The following is a 25,179-nucleotide window of genomic DNA, read 5'->3' as shown; positions in this document are numbered from 1 at the left end:
TGATACACTACAATATTAATTAATTTTATTTTTTTAATAATAATAATAATTACATTAATAAGAGATAAAAACCATAACATTATCTAATCCTTTAGAATTCCACGGAAAACACAACAAAATTTTTAAATATAAAATAATATTTGGTTTAATGTCCATCGGCGTTTTACTGTCTGTGACCAACGTTAAGAGTAAAACACCGGAAAATTATTTTCATAGATTTTATGATAATAAATCACTGACAAATTTGTTCAAGACGATTATCACTTAACCAAGATCTAAAACGTAAAAAAAAGAAGGTAAAAATAATTTATAAATTTGTATTATGAACTAAAAATCCATTGCAGCTAAAATTATTCCCGTACTAAGAATTATACAGAGTCTAAAGTCAATAAATTTCATTCTAAACTATTTTTAAAAAGAAAATGACGCTTTTGTATTTACTTAATATTTTAAGTCGAAACATAATTATGAGCATACATAATTAATTTTAATCAGAAGCTTTTTTAAAGAACGTTTTGTATAAGGAAAGCTTTCGCGCCTTATACACTAAGTCATTAGGGAAACATCGACAAATTAAAATTGGTTCATTTTAAAATATATCTAAAAATCTTAATAAAGATCGGATAATAATCTGAATGTTGCGTATTGCGTGAGAACTCGGCCGATCATTGTATATAATCGAGAAATAATCGGAAAGATCTTTGGAAATTTTGAAAACCTGACAAACATACACCCTGTGAACAGGTTGTCTATTGTGTTACCCTGGAGATTAGTAACCTAAGCTAAGACGGCGGTAGCCGCAAGAAAAGGTACTTGAGACATGAATAATTGTCAAAGCAAATGAAGTAATAAATATAATACAAATACAATACTTTAACTGATCAGCAGATCGACTTATCACGATTTTTGTGAAAAAGGAAACGATAGGTCGACACAATCTTTATCAAAGATCAGTATATTATAACAATCTTTGTAAAATCTTTAGAAAAGATTGAATAGTTTTCAGGTCGACATATCGAAATAATCTTTACAAAGAGATCAGTAGATCTACATGTCATTTGGATAAGAGGAAACTGGTGAATTGGAAAATCGACATTTGACATGGTTCTTAGCAAAGATTAGCGAAACTATTCTTCTTTAGTAAAATAAATAGGTCAAATCTGTAGATCGGCACTATGATATAACCATTCCAAAAGATCAGTAGATCGATTTAATATTTGTAGAGAATATCGGCTGATTCTCACAAGGACATTTCGATATGATCTTGGCAAAAAAATAGCAGATCGAAAGATCGACATGGTCATTTTGATCGACTAATCACCTAACAGACCTAGCGATCGACAAAATTTTATCTTCGTTAAAGAACTGCAGATTAGCAAATCGGAACGATTTTAGCACATGTCGATAGATCGGTACTCAAGTAAACCATGAGCAACATTGTTATGGTCAACTCCCGTTTATCTCGTTTATCAGTTTACTCGTCGTCCGGGTGACATAAAATATACCGGACAACAGTTAAATTTTAAAAAGATTTCTTGTTAAAGTAATAACGTGCTCTAGTCTTCTGTGGTTCTTTCTCACTGAGATTTTTTTTGTAAGTAAGCGTATTCAGAGAAAAAGTGAGTTGAGTCATATCAGGAGGGGAATTCTGTAACGCTCTGACAATGCCATATGACAAATTGGGTTCAAATCATAGGAGAGCTTTTTCGAAAATACGATTCTGTAGCCGTGACATTGCCATTTCAGTTCACGTGGCATTGTCACAAGTCGCACATATTTGTGATTTCTGGCAATTCAAATGACAATCAATTTTGTTCAACAAATCAACCAAGACGTACTGTATTTTCATAAAATTATCAAATAAAGGGATTTCATTAAAAATTCAGTGAATTGCATTTTCGAACTCATATCGTATGACAAAAAAAGCTCGATTGGCATTGTCAGGTTTCGAACTCACGCGTGACAATGCCACGAAAATTACAGAATTCCCCTACAGGATTCACAAACATGAATTTCCAATGTAAACTAACAAAGTCGTTGGATTTCAAACGGTTTGACGTTCTTGTCATTTTGGTGATAAGAGACAGTTCACAGTATCTACTCCTTGGTTTTATTCATCGGTTTGCTCGAAAATGCGTCTTGCGATTATTTTTAATTTTTTGGTATTTTTTAGAGATTGCTAGATAGTTTTCGGCCAGTAAACAGTCTTTGTTGGATGTTGTTGGAGAAATTGTCTCTCGTGCAAAGTCCGAATTGTGCTCAGTGTAACGATTTTTGTGACAATTTTTTCCCCAAAATTTCTATACCTGAAGAAGGAGGAAAACCCCTCCGAAACGTCGGCTTAGGAAATTAAAAGGAGAAAGGAGCCAAAGGTCAATACCGTGTTTCACTGTCCCTCATATTTTTTAGAGATTACCCAGGTGGGAAATTAACCATGTATGAAAATACCTTTGAATTATTCCTAATAACGGTTTTTGAAGGTCAAAGGTTAAAAAGGCTCTAGAGAGCGCATTTATCAGGATCATGTTTGGGCTCGTTGGAAAGGTCTTGGAATTTCCGACAAAATTGTACCGGTTCCAATCGGTTTTGAATCGGTAATGAACCAGTTTTGAACCGATAAGTAATTTTTGTTCCAAAATAAATTTTATTAGGGGAAAGTACTCTCCCTTCGAACGTTCATGCCTTCGAATAATGTGAATTTTCTTTTAGTTTTCCTAAGAGACTTACACATTTCTATTAAATTTTAGTTGGCTTATCATCAATTGTTGATAATTCCGTGATCATTTAGTGTAAATCTCTTCCGAAAACCAAAAGAAATTCACATTATTCGAAGGAATGAACGTTCGAAGGGAGAGCACTTTCCCCTACTCTTAAAATTATTTTGTGGGATGTTTCAAATAATTTACAAATCGATTTACATCAGTTGAGAAATGGTAAACGGTAAATGATGTGACAGTACTTGTAAGGGATAGTATCTAAGTCACAAGTTCGAGCACTCCGCAAAGCCTAGGTCGTTTTGCCACCCATTTTTTCGGAAAATAAAAAAAAGAACTTTATTTTGCATATTGTTAATTTTCCCAGATATCCGCCCCTTGATGTCAGTCAAAACAGTTTCAAAGTTGTGATCAAATTCACATTTTAAACATTGTCAAGCGATTAGTTTTAAATTAAATGATTGAATATTTTATTCAAGCAACTTGCATCACTCTCAAATCAATATTCATTTATTTCAAGTGCTGTTTTTTCCATCCAGGTTTGCATATATTTTTTTGTTGTCTCAAAGGCCTCAACAGCATGTTGACATGGCAAGAGACACTGAGAGAAATTGATGGATTTTCTGTGTCAGTTACCTTCACATAATTTTTATGTATTTATTAATTAATTAATTCAAATTTGCAATTAATTTTTCTAGTATTGAGGTTTTAATTCAAATTGAAAATGATTGCATTTAATGTTTTTTTTTATATTGTCAATGGGATTGTACGATGGAGGAAGGAGCTGGAAAAGTGAGAGAAAGATGTGAAAATGTATGTGAAAGAAGAAGAGTATACGAAAGATGTGAGGAAATAATGAAATTAAAATGACGTGTTAATATAAGAGTGGAGGGAAATAAAAAGAAGGAGTAATCATAAAGATATTGTATTTATATTAATGGGTAGAGGTCTCAAAAAGAGTGGCAAGGAGGAGAGATATGGATGAAACAAAAGGCCCCCGAGAAAGACGATGGAATAAGCCTGACCTTATTGGACGTTTTTAGTGCTTGCGGAAATGATAAATTGTCCAAGAAATGGTAGCGTGAATTTATATATTTTATTATTATGTTAAAAGACGACATCATTAGTTCATTCATTCCTTCTTGTTTGCTACATTTTCTCATTGCTCAATCTGCGGCTCTTGCAAACGCCTCATCTCACCTCTAAATGAATTCCATTGGGGCTATTTTAGCTTGAAAATTTATCAGTAAATTTTATGGAGTTACAAACTCTCAGTTCCAGCCCTTACAAAAACATGAAAAAGCAAAAAGGCTTTGGACAACAGCCCAAAAAGATGAAATAAAAGCCGAAGAATGAGAAATAGCCATTTCGTGTAAATTATTTACGAGGATTGCACTGAAATATTCGTCTTTTTTCTCGATGCCGTCAAAGTGGAAATAGCAGAGAATTAAATTACAATAAAAATCCAATTATTTAATCAAACAACCGAAAGACAAAAACAACGCAGAGGTGGAAAAGACGTAAAATCGAGGAGAAACAGCTGTTAAATTTAATATGAAAACACCTTGTCAATCTCATCTTCAACTCCTTCATTTCAGAAAATTGGTAACACTCTGTCACTTCATTTCAAATACTTATAATGCCACTTTCCAACTCAGACTTCAATGGACTTTAAACCTGGTTCTTGAGTTCTTTTCTTCTTTTTTTTGTTGAAGCACAAAATTCAACGACAAATATTCCATTTAAAAGGCGTTAAAGAATTTGGAAGGCAACGAGACTGTGTCTCCAAAAGTCCATAAATTGAGCCATTAATTTTATTTAATTCAATTTTTCATCAACCTTGTCGATTTAGATACTTTGTTGATCCTCACAGAAGCTTTAAGTCCATCCCAATTCTTGTTTTCTTTTATTTAGATCACACATTCCGCACAATCAAAGAGGGTTATTAAATCCCAAATATTAATGATTTTTACATTTCAAACAAATCTAAATTCCCTCAAAAGTCCAACTAAGAACCATACCTAATTTAATATTCATCATCAAAATCTTAGTATTTAAATTTGACAAAAATATTCTAAGATTGCTAAAACACTTGAATTTTCCAGTGATTGCCCCCCTGGGATTTAACAAAGTCAACGATAAGTGTGTATTTTGGAACACTTTTGTCCAGGTGAAGTCTCCGACTGAGGAGCAAGAAAGGCAAAAAAGAAATAAGAAAAATATGCATCACCTATAATTTATATCAACCTACGCATGGTTTTTTTCTTTCATCTGTTGTTTTTTCTAGCGTTGTAACAAGAAGGTATTTAGAGGTGATCTTAACACTGCCGACACTCTTAACGTGTTGATACAGTGGCGGAAATAATTATAGGTTCATTATAAGGGGGTAACACCGATGACGCCTTGAAGAACGAAAGTGAAACAGAAAACATTTTTGGTTTTATACAACATTTTTGGCGTAATCTTTTTTTTTTTTAATAGGAGACGGTGAGGTAGTTTCACGCAGCTGTTCATTTTTTCATGACTCATTTCCAAAACGAATATCAACTAATCTGAAAAACAGGAATTAATCTGAAAACAGGACAACTCCTTAATATTTTTCAACCCAAAAATCTTTATTTCCGAAAGTAATGCATGAGTGAAACTACCCCAATTTCCCCTAACTAGTTTTATTTGGAAACAAAGTGTAATTTCTTGGACAAAAGTACACATAAAAAATGTAATGGGAATTTTGTGTTATAGGGATCGTCACTGAAGACCGGCAGACGGTATCTTAAACCGTTTTATCTCTATATTCGTACACAGTAAAAAAGAATTTCAGATATTTTACCATGATTTTCATTGCGAATTTTACATAAACATACACAGTGTAGCCGGGCTTATGCCCTGAAAGATTCCTCATGGAGACCAAGGCTTATCGCGGCCAATTGCCCGGCAGCGACCCAGCTCTGTGCCCCCATCCGAACTCTTCCAGGCCATGTTACCGACTGACTGACAGTGTCGCCTGTCAGCCAATCTCCCCCACACGGCGGGCAACAGAACTATACCGCCAGTAAAAGGCCTTGCTTGGAGCGAGAGGCGGGAAATATGAATTTCCCGCGAACAGGGAAGGGAATCCACCAGCCGGGCTCTATTTCGCTATCAGGTGGAAAATCTCGACTACAACAGTAAAAAAATTTGGCTGCTTTACCATAATTTTCATTGTAACTTTTACATTAAACGTGTAATTATGTGTACTTGTACACATTCATGTAATTTCTTCACATTTTGTCTGAAAACTGTGTAATGTTACACGAAATCTGTAGCAAAATGTACACAGCTGTGTAATTATTCGCTAATTTCGACGTACGGTGAAAAAAGACGTAATATAAAACGAGAAAGTGAAATTTGATACCGTGAGACGTAAAAAACCACTTGCGTTACAGTATTCTCTCAATTTTTGCATTAGCAACAGAACATTACTTAAAAAGTACAATATGTCATCATTTAATTGATTACACAGATTACGATTACATTAAATTTAAATTACACATTTTCAGATTACTCGTTTTGCTCAAATACATAATTTGAGTAACATTACAAGAAGAATCATGGTAAAAAAGCAAACCAACGATTATTCTTGTAATTTTTTTTACTGTGTGTATTCGTGTGTACTGATACACATTTGTGTAATTTGTACACATTTTGTGTGAAAACTGTGTAATTTGTACTGATTTTGTCTGGAAACTGTGTAATTTTACACGAAATATGTAAAAAAAATGTACACAACTGTTTAATCATTTGCAGTTGGTTACACAGTTTACCATTACATAAAATTTAAATTACACATTTTCAGACTACGTATTTTGCTGAAATACATATTTGAGTCACTTTACTAGAATAATCGTGGTAAAAAAGCAAACCAACGATTATCCTTGTAATCTTTTTTTTTACCGTTTAGGAGACAGACAAAAAAACGGATAAGCACCAGAATAACAATTTTTGTTAAATTTTAGAATCCCAAAACTTCACTATGAAAATATTATACTATGATTCCTTGGGTAAGTAATTGATATACTGTAGATGCGGGTGAGTTTGACCTCCGAGAGAGACTTAGTCCTTGCTATTCGTAAGCTTTTCTTTAATTCTAACAATGAAGGATGGACTTCAGCATTCGGAACAGCGATATTTATGTTTAAACGACCGAAAACCTGGCAGATCTTATATTCAGAGTCTCAACCAGACCATCCTTAAGCATTAGAATTTAATCTCTAAAATCCAATTTAAGTCCGATTCCAAATTACCCCATTGTAATCAACAATAGGGAAATCCGGAAGTCGTCGGGAAGAGACAATTACTCAGGGAAACACATCAACTATCAGTGCTAACAAAGAAAAAATCCCAGCAAGACCCAAGACGAAGAAGAAGATCCGAAAATTGTGCCAAGTATTCCAAAAATTGTAAAAGCCAGTGTAAGAATTGTTTTTTTCCTTTTTCCTTTTTTCTGTTTTTTTTCATTTTTTAATTCTTTTTTCTCGCCACGCAATTGTAAGAGGGTTGTACCCTATTTGTTGTGGATTTTTGAAATAAAATTAAAAAAAAAATAAAATTAAAAGAATAGTGCCCCCATTCCCTCTTATGCCCTGTTATAATCCTGACCAAAACCCTGAACGAGTCTCAGAGAAAGGTTGCAAGACTTGACCACTGATGAAGGCTTGAAGACCGAGCCGAAAGCTCTGGAGATAGTTGGTGTTTTTCCCTGAGTGATTGTCTCTTCCCGACGACTTCCGGATTTCCCTATTGTTGATTGCAATATACGTCGGCTTATTCCCACAATACCCCATTGCACCCTGAGAAAATTTTTTTTAAGTAATATCCTTGGTAATATCTGAAATATTTTCAGTATTTTCCATATTTCTATATCTTAAAAGAATAGATTGGCTTAATTTATTCCGAATATTTAACGATACTGACAAACTTTTCTACCTATCCCGGTGAAAATCCCGAAAACCAAAATCCCGAATTCTTAAAAATGTCATAGCTACTCCCATGATTCAAAGAACAAATCCGATGATCGTCGGATGGCGGGAGGTTCAACTCAGAATAAAAATTCTTTTCTTCCCAGTGCTTTAACATACCTTAACACATTAAAAGAAATTTTCGTAAAAAACTGACCTTTTAAAAAAAATTGACGTTTTTGCCTACAATTATAGGGGAAATTTCTATTAGAAAAACAGTTTTTAAAAAATTGCTTCTAGTGTGTAGACGGCTTAAAGGAGTTTGAACGATGTGAATAAAAATTCACATTTTTTTTACCTTTTATTTGTATCAAATGGAATTGACAAAATTTTCACATGTCTTAAAAAGTTGTATTTTGAATTTAAGCATGCGATTCCCTATAACGTTTTATAATAAATTTATAATTTACTTTATAAAAAAAGAGAAAAAATCTTAATGGAAGTACTATGAAATTTAGTCCTTAAACACCAAAGAGCTTTTTAATTTCCTTTTTAAAACACTGGTAATAAATTACACACTTATTGTAATTAAATTTAAAATCTGCGTGTGTAAACTTGTATGAAGCACTGTTTTTACCAAATGGTCTCTAGCTATAAGCCATTCACTCCTGCAAAATGGTTTAAAGTGTCCTTTTAAAAAGCCAAACAACTCTATAGTGATTCAGGACGAAATATAAAAATGTTGAGCACGCCAGCGTAATTATTTAAAATTTATGAGCAAGTCTTAATTATTAATTAAATTAATTACAATTTCATTCCGTCCTTTTTTTCTTTGTAACTCCAGGTTTTTTTTTCTGTTCATTGGATGGGTTTTTATGGTAGCACCAAGGATCACACGAAGAAAGAAATGGCCAAAGCTTTAAGCTCAATTTTTTTTCAGCGTTTTGCTCTGTGACTCCTAAAAATGTGCAGCTTAAGTGGTATTACGTGGAGGTTGTTGGGTGAGTGGAAGAAGAAGAAAATCAATAAAAGAGTGGCGGTGTTGTTATAAAAAAAAATTGGCCGGGGTTCTTTGAAAGATTGAGAGTTGCGCGAAGGGGGTAATAAATTTTGGGACGAATCGCCCCTCATGGGAAGAGTCCACCCAAAAAACTAACACCCAATTAAATGGCTGTAACATATTAAGCTAATTTATCGAAGAGACCTCACAGTTTCATGAGGGATCTAAGAGGAAGAACCAGTCGAAGGAGAAAAATACCCAAGACGAGGGAGTCCCAGAGAGTGTTGGCAACCCATTTTACAATAATAAACATTTTTTTCCTTATCTCAACACCAAAATCGACATCCGCCCAATAAATAACGTCTCGCTCTAGCTTTTAAGAGAACTGGTGCCTGATGGTTTTTCTGTGGTGTTGTTTTCTTTTGTTGCAGAATGAAGGAGGACACAGTGGAGCAAAAAAAAAGAAGCAAAGAAAAGAAGCTCACACTTGTACCATATCCACCACCATCTAGGTAACAATTCAACTTCAACCGTCTCACGGTGCAAGAAGCCCATCCAGTTGATTCTTTAATACCCCAGTTCAACTCCCTGAAGACTCTGCTCCGTTGGTATTTCTTCCAGCTCATTTTTGCTGATTTGTCTCCTGTATCTTCTTTACTTTCCTCTCCAAGGCACGCGGTATTAAACTACATGGTGTAAATGTATTAATGCACATTTTTCTACACATGTTAAATTCATGTGCTTAAATATTTCTCAGTGGGGTCCATAGTGATAAGACGACAATAGACGAAATTTTAACAGATGGGAGAAAAATATCGAAAACCGTTTTCAATGATTCGAATATTCTGTTCAAATTAGAAAATGTTTTGATTTATCAATATTATTGACATCTTTATTTGATATCTTATTCTTAAATATTTATCAGTGGGGACTATAGTGATAAGACGGCGATGTGAATGATCCCTTAGCAAAACAAACCACTCGGAATTTACGAAAACCAACGACACTCTAATTTTAAATACTTTTTCATGTACTTTTTCGACGAAAAGCTTGAGAATTAAAGATTGAGAACAGTTGCCAGCGCCACCAGTGGTAGAAAGCAGTGCCCCCATGCGGTAAATGCAATTGCCAATAATGTCAAAAAAATCTCGTCAATTTGTTTACTTTCATTTCGCACTGACATATTCTTCTCTAAATTGAGGATGAAAATATTGCAAAACAATTAAAATGTTAAAAATAATTCATAAAAATTTCATAGCTCACCAAATTTTAATTATTTGTCAAGGAATATCCCAGAACAGAACCAAAATAATCAAATTTTACTGATATTTAAACTTAATTCAAAGGGAAGATTTTAATTAAAAAATTGGAATTTGCAATTATATCTATTCATGAGAAACCATAAATAAACCCTTATGTACCGACGGTTTAATATTTAAAGTCAAAAGTTGATTAAGTATTTCCCAATAAGCAAAACTTGGTCAAATCGACGAAATTAAATCGAAATCTCTGAATCTGTCGAGTGTATTTCGACAATATTTTGTCACATTTTCGAATTGGTCAGAAAATGCTCTTTGGGTTAGCTTTGATTTCTATCAAAATTTTAATTTAATAAATAAATGATTATTAAATGAAAACAAACCATCTTAAAAATGTATTACTTAAATCAGTGTAACACTTTTTTACAAATATGTTTAAAGTCGAAAGTTTTTAGCATTACACATTCACGTTTAAATTCAATTTAAAAAATTTGTTCATAAGTAAATTATCATATTTTCAATGTATATGAAACACAACACTAGACCAGTTAGGGTAAGATGGGGTAATTTGGAATAGTGTCTAATTGAGAACTGTGAGATTTTCTAACAGTTTCAAATGGGAAAATGAAAGAACAACGAAGAAGTAATCTCGAATGTAACTTGTACTGCTTCGTGGTTTTCTTATTCTTTTTGATCATCTGAAACAGTGAAAAAATCTCAAAATTCCAAAATAGACACGATTCCGAATTACCCGATGTTATACCGGCCTCAAACCTAAGACTTAGCTATATGGCCTAATTGCTCTAATTTCTTATCAATCACATCTTTTAGAAAAAATTAACTTAGGATTGGATTATTAAAGATAAATAATCTATTAGGCTTTCAAAAAGTAATCAAATTTAACGCTATTTAGGATTTTGAGACCTTTGGGAACTGGGCAGAACCTCTAGTCTGAAGACCGCTTTACCCTTCCAGAAGAAGTCGTTATTTTCAAAATTGTTTTGTACACTGCCACTTAACGTCGGAATAAGTGTTTCTTAAAATTTATGTATTCGTATGTTAAGTTTATTTTTATTAAAATTGTTTTTAATTTTTGCATATGAACCAGAAAATGGTCTAATAATATACTTATCATTATAAACCATGGGGTCTCGGTCAAAATCCTGAAAGCCTAAAACCCGTAAGACAAATTCCCGTAAGCCAAAATTCCGAAAGCCAAAATCCCGAATGAGCCCAAACAGAAGTAGATTTTGATTCTCCAATAGTGTCTTGGATAAAAGGTAAATGGAACTTTATTTGCACAAAAAGTCATTGAAGTTCGAAGAATTCAAATTCAATTTCGAATATTCATATTTAATTTTCGAACAAGGTGGGGAAAATTTATCAAATATCACACTAAAAAGATGGCAAAAGAGTTACTCAGTGATTATGGGGTGATTAAATACTGCGGCAAGAACAGTAAACGTCGTTGTTCTGTTTTTTTCCTCACAACAATGTGAAGACTGTCATATTTTGACACTTGAGCACTTCGAAATTCGAACAGGATGTATCTCAGCCACCTTGCGGAATTATCAAGAAGTAAGAAAATCTCTTTTTTGGATCTTCAAATAGATTTTCGAATTTTTCAAGATCTACTTCTGTGCGGAAAGAATAGGCCGAAATTCCGAATTCTTATAAGTGTCATAGTTACTTTAACGATTGCATCCGCGCCTGCTGGATGCAAAGGGATTTTTTTTGTGTTTCGGAAAATAATTCTACACATTATCCTCTATAATTTCATCCCTTTCAGGACTATGAATATTCGGGATTTTCGCTGCCTCCGAAACCAAGAATATCATGAAACGTAAAAAAATATCGTTATATTTAAAATTGCTGATTACACTAATTTTAAATGAATTTGCTGATTTTGAAATTATATTGAAAAATCATGTAATTTAAAATCACTGCTGTTAAGTCACCAGACAAATCCAGAAAACGTAGAAAATGCGAAACAAGACTCCCGAGATAAATTCTATAAGAATCACATTCACAAAATGGAATTTGAATAAGAAACCGAATACAAATTTCATTCATGAAAAGAGTGTTAAATACCAAGCGAGAATCGATGCATTTTTTGCACCTCTGTGGCAGCTAAAGAAATAGATTTTGGGGTGTGATAAGAGAAGAAATCTTCGAAATTCTCCTGGGACACAACAAAAAAATCTACCTTATGTGACTTCTGTTTCCCTTTTTTTCAACACATATGGAAGCCTCGTATTTTTTTTTGTTGTTGGCTCTGGAAGGTTTATTTGCTCTATTGCACCATGAATTTTTCGAATGTAGAAACACCAAAGTCGCATTTTTGCTACTTGCTCTCAGATTTTATTGCAAAAGCATCACCAAAAATATTTTAGAGATAAGAAATCAAAGTTGGGGGCTGTAGGGAGTTTAAGAGGTTTATGCAACTGAGTTTTGGCTTGTTTACTATGGATTTATCACCACTGGATTAAAAACAATTCAGGATTCAGGCTTATCTAAAATGTTTTACTGAATAATAAACAGTTTAGGAACGATTAAACAGAATTGAAGATGTTCGAAAACGTTGTTTGTTTAAAACAAAAGTCTGAAACTATCTGTTGGTTTTGAGTTTCAATTTGCATTTGCGCCCGTAAGGCAAAAACGGTTTTGCCATTTTTGACACATAAGTGTCCATAGATCTGATTCTACTGAATCGTTTTAGATCCTACTCAGGTAAACTTAAAGGTCTTTCGATAGCCTACAATTTTCTAAAATTAAATTGATAAAAACCATCACGAGAGGTACTGTAGCTTTAACATTTAAAAAAATTATTTTTTTGGTAAGTTAAAATGAAGATATCACGATATTAAAATGAATGATATTAAAATGAAGTTTTAAGGTTGATATTTTTAAGATTCTGCTGTTTGACTTCAAAGAAAAATTAACCGAAGTAGAAGAAACCTAATCTAATAGGAATACCTAAACTCAGGGTTACATTTCACAACTCAATTTAATTATAAGTTTTCACTTGGTTATTTTAAGGTTATTTTAACGTCACAAATTGGTTATTTGCGCAACTATAACCTATCAACATGACAAATTAACATACACATAGTGTTTTTAAAAGCATTTTAAGATGTTTCGAACAAAACTAATCACTCAAGTCATCCTCTGAAGATTTTAAATTGAATGTTCCTACCTCAGAGAATGCAAGAAATGAGCTCAATGGTAAACATCTCTTCAGATGTCCCAAAAGCAGCTGGTTGATTTTGCTTCATTCTTTCTTTATTCGTCTTCGTCTTTTGAGAATGTCGCGAAAATGAGCATCTTGTGCCAATTACACGGTCATCAGTCAATCAAAATTCCCGAGAAAATTGTCACTCTGAACCTCCTTCTGATGAGGCAAGAGGTAACGTCAAACCCTTTTTGCAGATTCACAACCCCAAATAAATCAATCTGGCACCAAGAGAATTGTTCCTAAGAGGTAATTAAATATCACTTTAGAGGCACCTTTTAACATTATTGATGGTGAATTGATGTGAGAGAATTTCCACATTGTCTTAGAATTTTAACAGAGAAGCTGCAGCATCTTCCAAAAGGGGATGAGACACTGTCTACACATGTTCCTTTGGGGTGGCTTTGGGATGGGGACAGAGGTGAAAGTGCTGTGTGAATGATGTGTAAATGAGAGTGAGAATAACCACATTTCTGGAAGGGTTTTCCATACCAGACACTTCTTAGACAATACACCAATTTTCAACTACTCCACTACTGTTTTATACGAACATCGTTAAGGAATTTCGAGGGTTTTTCACACCAGAAATGTCCAATTCCAAAGGTACTTCTTGTGAAGGTTTTTAATCAAATTAAACTTGAGACTGACTTAAAGTTATGCTTTTATTCGTAATGCTGAGAACAAGAATTTCTCCCTTAATTAAAATTCCTTGTCAAATAGTGCATTAAATAAGCGCAACAATGGAAGAGACAAGAGTATTACTCCTCCTAAACCTGCCGTATGTAAATTAAACATTGTTATTAGTTCGACATTTCGAAAATTATTAAGCCAAAATTCAGAAGTTCTAATTTCTTTTCAAAGATTTATCAACATACAACTATTTCCATAAGCCCTAAATTGAGAATAAATCATATTGAACTTATTTTTTTAAGTAATCGTTTAAGTTATTTGTTAGAGAGTTATTTTAAAAAATCTTTATAATTTTATGTTAGATTGATCGACCAATGAATCCTAGACAAAATTTAAATAAAAAATAAGGGTTAAAATTTAATGTAAAATCGAAAAACTACGTTCCTTTTTTAGATTATACATATGAATACGAAGAAGAATGAACGAAAACAATCTGTTATCCAATAAAATTCTGTAAAGAATATCTTCAGAAGCGAGAAGTTTTTTTTTCAAGAACTTAACGTATTTTAAAGATCTCTGAATAAGAGTTAATACATAGAAAAATCTTCTGTTTCAAATAACAAAGATGTGGTCTCAATTTTACTACTTCATTCAAAATGAATTTTAAGATAGAAACATATATTTTATATCTTAAAACACAAAATTGAACAAGTAAATCGTATGATTTGAAATCTTGAATTAGTGCACATATTTGAAATATTATTAAAATTGCCTTGCATAAATCAATATTTAAATATTATTTCGTCGTATTTAAGAAAGATTATTTTATATAGATTTTAATAACGACCATGATATTCGTGAGTGATTTAAATAAAATTAGTTAAATTATTGATTTCATTCAATCCAGTTTGTATACTTGAATACCGATAATTTCCTTAAACGGAATCCTTAACTATGTATGAGATCGTAAACTATGAGATCTTACGTTTAAATCCATTTTAATGCCTTTTAATAGCATTCCAAGTTCATGTTTTTAGTGTCTGGAAGAGTTCTTGAAAGAAATATTTAAAATAACAAAAACAAAATTTTCAAAGTGTTTTATCTATTTGGAAATTTTCGAATTTGGAATACTAGGGTAAAGTGGTACAAGTTGGACAATCAATGGTACAATTTGGACAGGGATTTTTGTCTTTATAAATTTAGTACTTCATTTTTATTTGTATATTTTTAATGCTTTAGCTTTATAATTTGGTTCCTTGTGCTTAAAAATAAATTTTGTACTGTATTTTTCAAGAAAAAAGCCATGTCCATGTATTTGTACCGGCGAATTGTCCAACTTCTAACATTAATTCCAAATTATATCACTTTACCCTAAGCTTAAAAGGTACTATTCCTTCTCATATAACAACAAATAAATGATTTTCTCTGTTTAATTAAAAATTAACAAAGTTATAAGTATTCTTTAGTAAAAATTTTGCTAAATTTCAACGAAGTATTTCTAGTATAATTCTTTGCCTGATAACACAGATCGGGTTTTGTATTTGATCGTTATCACATTTAACCTTTCAGTGTAAAGTTTTCAGTGTATTTTCATAATAAATGTCACTATTTTTTAATATTGCAACTATTAATCAAAGTTAATTGACAGTCAATTCGTCACTTTTGTCAACAATTTTTCTAATTGTATTCTTGCGATTTCCAGATTTCTGTATTCCTTGAATCTACTGCGTTTTCTTATATTTTTAAGCGTGTTTTTGAATGATAATTAGCATAAACAAATTCTGTAGTACACAAATTATTTATCATCATAACATTGATCAGAAGTAAAAAAAAAAGTGACCTATTAATGTGATAACAGAATGTATTTGGTTAAAAATCGCGAGCAAAAATAAATACATTAATTAGGGGAGAGCGAGAATGTTTATCACACGTGCGGAGAAATATTTTACTTTGTAGCTAAAAAATATATTCATTCATGTTCTTATGAAAATATAAATCTCCTAAGGAATTTCATATACTTTATACGGGAGTTATTTCTTAAATTTCTTGAAAAAAAGGATGATAAAAAATATCATAGTGTTTTTTATCTCACTGACTTATTTTCAATAAAAAATTCTAACGACTTTGTTTTTAAATCTGAGATTTAGGATTAGGATTTTTAGTATTTTTAAAGATATCATATCATTCTAAGATCAGTCTGTAGTCCTAAGTAATCATATCTTTCAAATTACAAAATTCACGTAAGCTTGACAACTATAAAAACGAGTAGGATGGAATACATTAGAAATTTAATAACTTAATAGTGATATTTACCGACAGAGTACTAAATTTGATTTAAAAAGCCTAAAACGGTCTTTAGGCTGAATATTTAGCACAGATTCCAAAGGGTCTCAAATTTCTATGCAACTGGTAATTGTACTAATGTATTAAAATCAAAACAAGAACAGTTAAGCCATATGGAAATACCTAGTCTGGAGATAATATAAGATTTAATTTAACATTTTCAATTATTTAATGAATAGAAACCCTAATAGAAACCCTTGAGATTGTGGTTTCTTAAAAGTAATTGTGTAATCTGTAATAATTTTTAGATCATTATCTGATTAGAGCATAAATAAATAATCATAAACCTCAGCCCCTTCTTCCGTTAATTTAGTACTAAATTAATATTTAAAAAAAAAACTTAAATTTAGAATTCCTTAGACTTCGCGAATGTGACTGCTGTTTATAGTACTCAAGGTTGATTAACCCTTTTAGAACTTGTGAATCACTGGTGCGATAGAAAAAAAATGTTTTGACTATATATAAAACAAACAAATAACTTTAAAAAGTTAGAAAAAAATTAAGCCATGACTGACCCATTCGTCCTTAAAAGAGTACGGTTTCAAACGCAAAATGCATTAAAATCGGTTTTTGTGCACATTCTACAAAGTCTTAAAAAAATAAATAAACACAAAAAGTTTTTTTTCTAATTCAACAGATGAGTTTCTTCTTCAAATCTTGCGAAATTAGAGAAGTTAACCCTTTAACGACGAGACACTTTTTACGGACTGAAAATCAACAATAAAAATTAAACTGAGAAACATAATCAATGATAAATCTTACATCTAACCTTGCAAAGTCCAACAGAGTCTAATTCAATGTATTTTGTGTTTCTATGAACGATAGGAACAAAAATAGCCCAAAAATTTGATTAATTTTTCTGACAATACCAATGAATAATATTTTTCGCTTTAATGAAAAATATTACGCAAGAGTATTGTAGTTTCTATTGTCAAAAAGGGTTTTGCTTAAAAAAAATTGGAAGTATAAAAAATAAATAAAATCAATTATGAATTTGAGAATTTAAAAATTCGCCATTTAAGCTCAAAGCTTAAATATTTACTACATAACGAATAACTAGAGACTTGCAAAAAATATTCTAGATTCCTTCAACCTTCTACTTTACAATTATGTACAGACATAAGAAAAAATAATTTTAGGTAGTCAGGAAACATTATTTTCTTTATAGGACACCGGTGTTCCAATCGTCCTTAAAAGGTTAAGCCATATGGCTAAATTTAACACCGGTTTCAGTCTGAACGTTTAACTCGTTTCCCGAAGATCTGATAATTCCAATATCTAGCAATTTCATTAATTTTTTTTTCGAATTTGACAGATCATTTGCCAAAGTATATTCAATTCTGAATTAAAATTTACCCAAAAAGCTTGCCTGAATTTAAAAAAATGAGCCATATGGCTAAACATTAAGTTTAAGTCCCGTATAAGATAAGAACCGTTTAAGTGAATTAAATTTCTCTACCTGAGATAATTCTAACAGGTTTCAGATTCAAAAAAGTAATAATCACAAAAATGTCTTACAATGTATGTTGAACAAGTCAAAATCGTATCGTGTTAGATCTCTTCGATTTTGAATTGGAAAAATATCTGTAGAACAATTTTTTTTTCATTTCCTTAACAAATAATTTTTTGAAAGGTGTCTTAATCGCATAAAAGTTTAGGAAGTTTAGTGCAGGAATACATTAAGTTTAGTGCAGTTGATTAGTCTTCACGTAGAATTATAATATTTATCATTTGTTTGTTATTTTATTTGCCTGACCATACGATAAAAAAGCGAATAAATCAATAGAATTTTTAATAATGAGACCAAAAGTAGGTTAACCCTTTAAGGACGATTGGAACACCGGTGTCCCATAAAGAAAATAATTTTTCCTGACTGAAGGAAGGTTGAAGGAATCTAGGATATTTTTTGCAAATTTCCAGCTATTGGCTATATAGTAAATTTTTAAGCTTAAAAATGACGAATTTTTAAATTCCCATATTGAAAAATTATTTTAATTATTTTTTATACTTCCAATTGTTTTTTAAACAAAACCATTTTGGTAAAGGAAACTACAATACTCAAACATAATATTTTTCATTAGAGTGAAAATTATCTCTCATTGGTATCGTCAGAAAAATTATTCAAATTTTTGGGCTATTTTTGTCCCTATCATTCACAGAGACAAAAAATACACCAAATCAGACTCTCTTGGCTTTTCGAAGTTTAGATGTAAGACTTTTTACTGATTTTGTTTATCGGTTTCATTTTAATTGCTGATTTTCGGTCAGCGAAAACTGTCTCGTCGTTAAAGGGTTAAATCACAAGATTTAACCTTACATAATCCCGGTGTAGCTAAGTTATCCCCAAAAATTGGTTTCTCCTTAGCAAGAAATCCCTTTCCTTCGCGCCGCGGAAAGTGTTTTCGAAGGGTTTTCCCGGTTTTCCCATGAAAATTCTCACCATGGTGGCTCAAGAGAAGATTTATAATGGTTCTGCATCTGTATACACAAATTGCCTTATTTATAATGCAGAAACGAAGAAAAGGGTTGAAAATGTGACACAAATGGAGTTCATGGAATTATTGGTGTGTGAGCTAAATGCAAAAGGGGCTTTTAAATGTTTTGCAACATTGGGGACCGACTAACAAATGAATTCATTGGATGACATCCACACATACATTTTCAGATCATCTGCAGCTGATGTTACCAGTTAGAAACATTCTCAAACAAGCTTTTTGCACCACCCCCAAAAAGGGGGGGTCTCTTTAATTCTCATATGAATTTTCCAGCTACAATTGTCTCAGATCTTTGGTTGGGGGACAGCACATTTTGCCATGTTAGACACAACGATGAATTTTTATTTGAAAATTTGGGATTTCCAAATTGGAAATGTGAGAATGAAAGAGGAGCACAAAAAAATGTCTTAAATATCCCATTTTCATTTTTATATTTGTCCAGAGAACACACACACAGTCCCAGAGAATGAACTCTAAAACGAGGCATTTTTCTTATGAATGGAAGTGGCATGAATGAAAGACCGGAGAGTGCAAAAAAAACCGTCGGACTTTATACTTTTCTGCAAACAAGAACTCAATAGGGCGAACGTGCGTCAATGAATTTTCCAAATTTTCACCTTTCTCACAATTTTGCCGAGATGGCAAATTTTCGAAGTTGAAAATTATTTGTGTCGCCGAAAGGGTTGACAAGGCACTATTTGGCGCGGATACCATCACGGGAAGAAGAAACCACTGACACGACTCAAAAAAAAATCCAAAGACCCTTGTGAACATTTTGCACACATCCAATAAAAAAAAGAGTTGCGTGAGCAAATTCAGTGAATATTTCCGTTAATGTTTTTTTTTCGCACTAAACGCTCTTTTTTTCTATGCAATATCCGGCCGGTATGTAGAGCAAGAGTGAGGTCAGCAAGAACGGTAAAATTCTTTTCCGAAGCCGTCGCGACAATTAGCGGCCATCACTGGATTAATATTTTCACTTTGATTGTAGGTTCTAACTTAAGAGATATGTACCTGAACAGTTGGCGATCCTCGGAAGGGAAAATGTGACATGTTTTTCGCTCCGGCAAAGTCAGATCGCCGATCGCGTATCACGGTCTCGATCATTCACTCAGATGATTTTGATGCACAGGCAGGAACCACATTATCTCGATTTTGTAAATTTGTTTTTATGGTTCAACAGTTAACTTTTATTGGGTCCAGGACCCATATATCAGACTCACTCAGAAGGTCAAATAATTCTTCCGGTTTGAACTTGGTTAAAGGAGTTAAGGTCACTATGAGCACTCTATACTAAGTTTTCTTCAAGCTTGACCGATTTTCTCAGTTACACAACACGGAACCACTTGTACGGATTTGTCTGGTAAATTGTCTGTATTTTTATTTCTCTTGTGTCTCAGCTGCCTATCCATTTCATCATTGCAAAATGGATCTGATCAACTTAAAAACCAAAAATTAAACAAAAAAGAAAATCACTTGTCTTGAGAACCTATATCGGCTAAGCTATAAATTCACATTCACGATTTTTTTTTCTCAGTAAATCCCGGCACTATATCTTCGATGTTCGTAAATCTCAAGATTCACAACTTTTGCCGAACTACGTGCAGCATCAACGGGAACCGTTGATGCGTTGTTGGAGTTTGATGGGAAAGTGTTGCAAAATCCCACAATGTTGGATGTGTAGCAGGAAAAATCGCGGTAGAGCATGGGGTCGTCGCGGACCTCAATTGGAATTGTGGGTAAAATGTGGTATAAAAATTGATTATGCTTTGAGAGACGCGATCGCGAACGGTAGCCAAAACTTTACTGCTTTACAGTTTTGTCTCTGTATGTCACCTGGCCAAGATAATTGCCACTACACAATATTCACACAATACAACAACAAAACACTGTTGTAAGTACATGAAATCGGCGGGAAGAGAGACGATGTACTGCGCGTTTTCCTTTTGGATTGCATCAATCCCTCTCACTCGCACACACTCTCCTTCTCCCACTTTTTTTTTTGCCAAATGTGTATACCTTTTCCTGTAGCACAAGTATACTACCGATTGTATTTTTTTTTTAGTCGATGTTTCTAGGGGGGAATCGAACACGATACCCCGAACGAGGAGAAAATACTACTCTTTACTGTGATTGTGGCCGTGTTGCTCTGGCCGCGCGCTTATCGTTCGACTTTTGTGTTAACAAACACCAAACTGGCTGTCTGGTAGCAAGGCAGAGGCTTGCCAACTCCTCTCTTAACGCCATCTCCCTCGACTACCATGTAGATATCTCATTCCCATCCACGTGCTTCTGTAGCAATAGAGTGCGACATTGTCGCTACATCTCACGCTCTCCCTCTCACTCACACGGCCGAATTGCAGGAAAAAGTGCGGTATTTTTTTTCGTAGTTCCGATGGATGGGTAGTGGTGGTAAGGTACAACACCCAGCCTCGTCACCGAGGGAGCGAGTCAGCGACACTCCTCCTTCAACTGGTCGGAGCATTGCCAGCCATCTGAGCCTCCTACCGTCAGCGGATTCTTTTCTTCTTTTCCATCTGCCGCATCATACTCCATGTCCCGTCCTCTTTCCTCACTACCACCGAACCCTCCGCGCCATCTATGCGAGTGCAAGTGAGATGCAACCACTAACTGTTTACTTCTTTCCCGTGGTTATGCTCCCAAAGAAAATCTCACACACATTCGGCAATTTTTACACTCCACTTCTCCTGATATTTTTCTCTACAAATCAAATGACTTCTTACCGGTCATGGACTTCTCTCTCTCCCTCATACACACACAACCACACCACTCACTACCACAATCATCCAATCGGTTCAACTTTTTACACAACTTTTCTCCAATTTGACTGATTCAGAAGTGGGATTGAGGGGTAAAAATACGAGAATGAACATATTACAATTCCTGGTATACCTACCATTTTTACACAACCCAATTCCACTATACACTATAAAACCCAAGTCATCAGTTAATTGGGAATATTTAGAAAATTAGCATGAAGTTTTCGGTGGTGTTTTGACAATGTTGTTCAGTTTTATTTATTTGGTCGTTAGAGTCTCCCCATAGGATGAAACTATCGTTCACCTTTTCTCGCACATAGGAAAATCTCAGTTCTCACTCACTCTGGCCCCCATCCTCGTTAGCCGTGGAAAGCTTCTTGTCGTCTTTTCACAAGAAGAGCTAAAAACGGATGTTCGACACGCCGTTTGAAAGCTCTCTCTCGTGCACATAAAACCATGTTGTTACACTGTGTTGGAGAAAATACATAAGACGCCGATGGGAGTGCGCCACCCAAGTGGGTGGCTGTGGGTTTAGGATTTGTCACCGACGCTATTTTGCCAAGAGTCGAGGGTTTGGGGCTGTAGAGAATTGTTTGCAGTTTAGAAACGATACAAAGTGTATTACACGGTTACACTCAATTCACAACAATAATTATATTTATTTGCCAAAATTTATATACCAAACATAGGGTGAGCTGGGATCCCTGACTATAGCTTTTAGAGGCTCCAAATGACTTTTATCATTATCACACCCCTATAGACATGATAATTTTAGGTTAGATAGGGTAAGTGTGCCAAATTCCGGCCAGCTTGCAATTTCGGCCACCTTTTTTGTTCCTCGAATGTCCATGAATTTTTAGTTTTTACATACTCTTGAGATTATACAATGCAAAAGAATACCAAAAAATGTAGCTTCGACAAACAAGATGACGTGAAAAAGGCATTGGAAGAATTCCCGAAAGGCAAGGAACTATGAGAATGAAGGTGGCCGAAATAGGGCACCAAAGCTATGTCTATATTTTTATTCATTTTAAAATGTATTAAGAATGATTTTTGAGTAAATAAAAACGATAAACTGTCTACAAGGTTCTAAGCAACACTCCTTAAGTAGAAGGAATAAAAAAATCAATTTCTTTTAAAGATATTGCATTTCAAACTTGAGATTTTGGCGCTTGCACGCAACTATGTCGAAATTTGGCACACTTACCCTATAGTATAATTATTTCACATTAAGCAAAATATTATGTTTCAAATTCGAAAATTTACCTCTAGCTTAGGTTTTCTTATATAAATTTCTATCTACATGTGAGCCAGTCAGAGCAAAAACAGGCTATTTTAATAAGGAAATGCATATAGACTGTTTATGCCTGCAACAACTATTATATTTCTAAAATTCTTTTTCTTTAACTAGATCTTCGAAATTACTTTAAAAATATCTTCCTACCTAGAGTCATTACAATTTTATTTTATGCTTTTTTTTAGTCTTCTTACCTTTTTGGAACACTTGTAGGGAGAAGTGGGGCACCTTTGAAATTGGCTTTATTCGCTTATTTTTAAATAAAATTGAGCCTTATCGTGATATAATTTAGCTTGTCAATCTGTTTGTGCAGCTAAATTGATAAGGCTCCATTTTATTTAAAAGTAGGTGAAAAATCCAAATTTTAAAGCTACCCCACGTTCAAAGGTGCCCCACTTCCCCCTACATTAAAATTTCAATATGCTTTGTTTTCATTTTTACAAATAAGCGTCCAAATGTGTTATTAGTATCTTTTAATCACATAATATTTAGAGTTTGTTTTATTTATTGATAAAAAAGTGAACTTTACCTTAATTAATAGATTTTTAACCGTTTAATTTGACTTATAGTGGATGTGGAGCACTTTTGAAATTGGGATTTTTTTACCTATTTTTAAATAAAATTGAGCCTTATTATGATATAATTTAGGTGCAAAAATAGATTGAGAAGCTAAATTACATTATGATATGACTCAGTTCCATATAAGCAAAGGAGAAATATTCTAATTTCAAAGGTGCCCTTACTTTCCCTTAAAGTATAAATCTGTTGCACATTAAAAAAAAATATGTGAAAGTCTGATTAATTTTCGCATTAATGCTATAAATAAACTTAAACCATTTTTTACGGGCCTAATCCACAATTTAAACTCATTACATGAAAATTTTAAATTTTGAGTGTTGATAAGGGCATTGACAGATCTGATGATTAGCCGAGAGATGACTTAGCGTAATTAGAAATAAAGCTTAAACTACATTCCCATCATTTTCCACTAAAAGTCGTCTCTCGGTTTAAGTCGTAAGTATGTCTAGGGCATAAAACCGTCATCCTAAGTTTGAAAACATGCACCTGATAAAGTTTGAGGTAGATTTCGGAATTTTATGTAGGTATACTTCCGTCCGATATTTTGGAACTCATATTTGAGTTCTTTAGACTCTCTAATTAACTAAGTCTAGCTTTTGAAATTTTATTTTTCAAGTTTTAAGATTATAAGTCTCTAAATCAGGGGTACACAAAAATCGTTTGAAACCAAATAAACGTCAAAATATATGTATTTTTTTCAGATAACGTCTTAGCCATTGACGTTCGATTTTCATTTGGCGTTTATTCGGTTTCAAACAGTTCTTGCTTACCTCTGCTCTAGATTGTTAATTTCAAATTGAGTAGATTTAGATTTTGTGAGATTACCTAATTGTGTTTCCTATAAGAAGATTTTAAGTTCCTTATTCAATAAGTCCAACGTTTATCTTCAGAATTCAAAATTTTAGATGTATTTGAAATATGACTTACATGCGTAAAACAGATTACAAAAATTCGGAATAGTCATATTTACTAAATGTATAATTTCCGAATTTAACTTGAACTAGGTCTGAAAATTCAATACCTGACTATACTTAATCGAACTTAATGCGGGATTTTCGGGTTATTTTTTAAAAGTGCCAACTCGGTATCACAGCTTTAACTAAATAATAAGAATTGTAAAATATAAAACAAAAACATCACATCCGGATTTGACTTCAATCCCGGAATCTAGGTGCAGATGTGTCACATAATAAAACGGTTCTGGAACCTAAAGAATCACTAAGAGGTTTTTATGACAATTTTAACTTAGATTTGTATATAAAAAGCGATTGATTTTTTAATAAATCGATACAATTGCTTATTCTCTAGAAATGAAATAATTAGGAAAATTTGACGGCAAACCTGCTGAATATTACTTTAGATTTCAAATTGTAAACTTGTAATTGTTTATTTATATTTATTGTATAACTATAATCTGAATTTTAGGAATTTAATAAATAAGATTTCAACTTAATGAATTAAAAAAAGCGTTCTTAAAACAAGGCTTTAATTTAGAGGTTTTAATCTAATCGTAATTTAAAGCAATTAAGTAAAATCTTGAAGTCTCTTTACAAATTATTTATGTATTATATATTTTTTTATTTTAGTTTAGAAATTTCCTAATATATGACATGTGCTTGTATAAAAACATAAGAAAACACACTGAGAGAAATCCGATAAAGTTAAAATAACATTCCGGAAATGTTTATTTTACCCTGCAATATTGATCTGAAATCGGTGTAAATATTATGCTTTTTGGGTGGATTAGGGGTTAAAGTTAGCCTTTTTCATGTTAATTTTATCCTAAAAAGGTGTAAAATTAACACAAAAAAATGTTGATATATTTTTACACCTAAAAATGTTAAAGTAATGAGGAAGAAAAGTTAATCACACCCCCGTTTTTTTCTCAGTGCACTGTTAATAGGGACTATAAG

General features: G+C 32.9%; 1 protein-coding gene across 1 annotated transcript in view; it reads right to left on the bottom strand.

Moving 5' to 3' along the window:
* The window catches only part of LOC129800389 (homeobox protein caupolican), a 99,276-nt gene extending 78,466 nt beyond the window's left edge, over window positions 1–20,810 (bottom strand). The window contains exon 1 of the mRNA XM_055844731.1: window positions 19,625–20,810. Within this exon, the coding sequence (XP_055700706.1) occupies window positions 19,625–19,717 (93 nt within the window). The 5' untranslated portion in view covers window positions 19,718–20,810. The remainder of the gene's footprint in view (window positions 1–19,624) is intronic.
* Window positions 20,811–25,179: the final 4,369 nt, after the last annotated feature.

Source organism: Phlebotomus papatasi, chromosome 2 (assembly GCF_024763615.1).
Source record: "Phlebotomus papatasi isolate M1 chromosome 2, Ppap_2.1, whole genome shotgun sequence".
Lineage (NCBI taxonomy): Eukaryota > Metazoa > Arthropoda > Insecta > Diptera > Psychodidae > Phlebotomus > Phlebotomus papatasi.
This window is presented reverse-complemented; position numbering and strand designations above follow the sequence as displayed.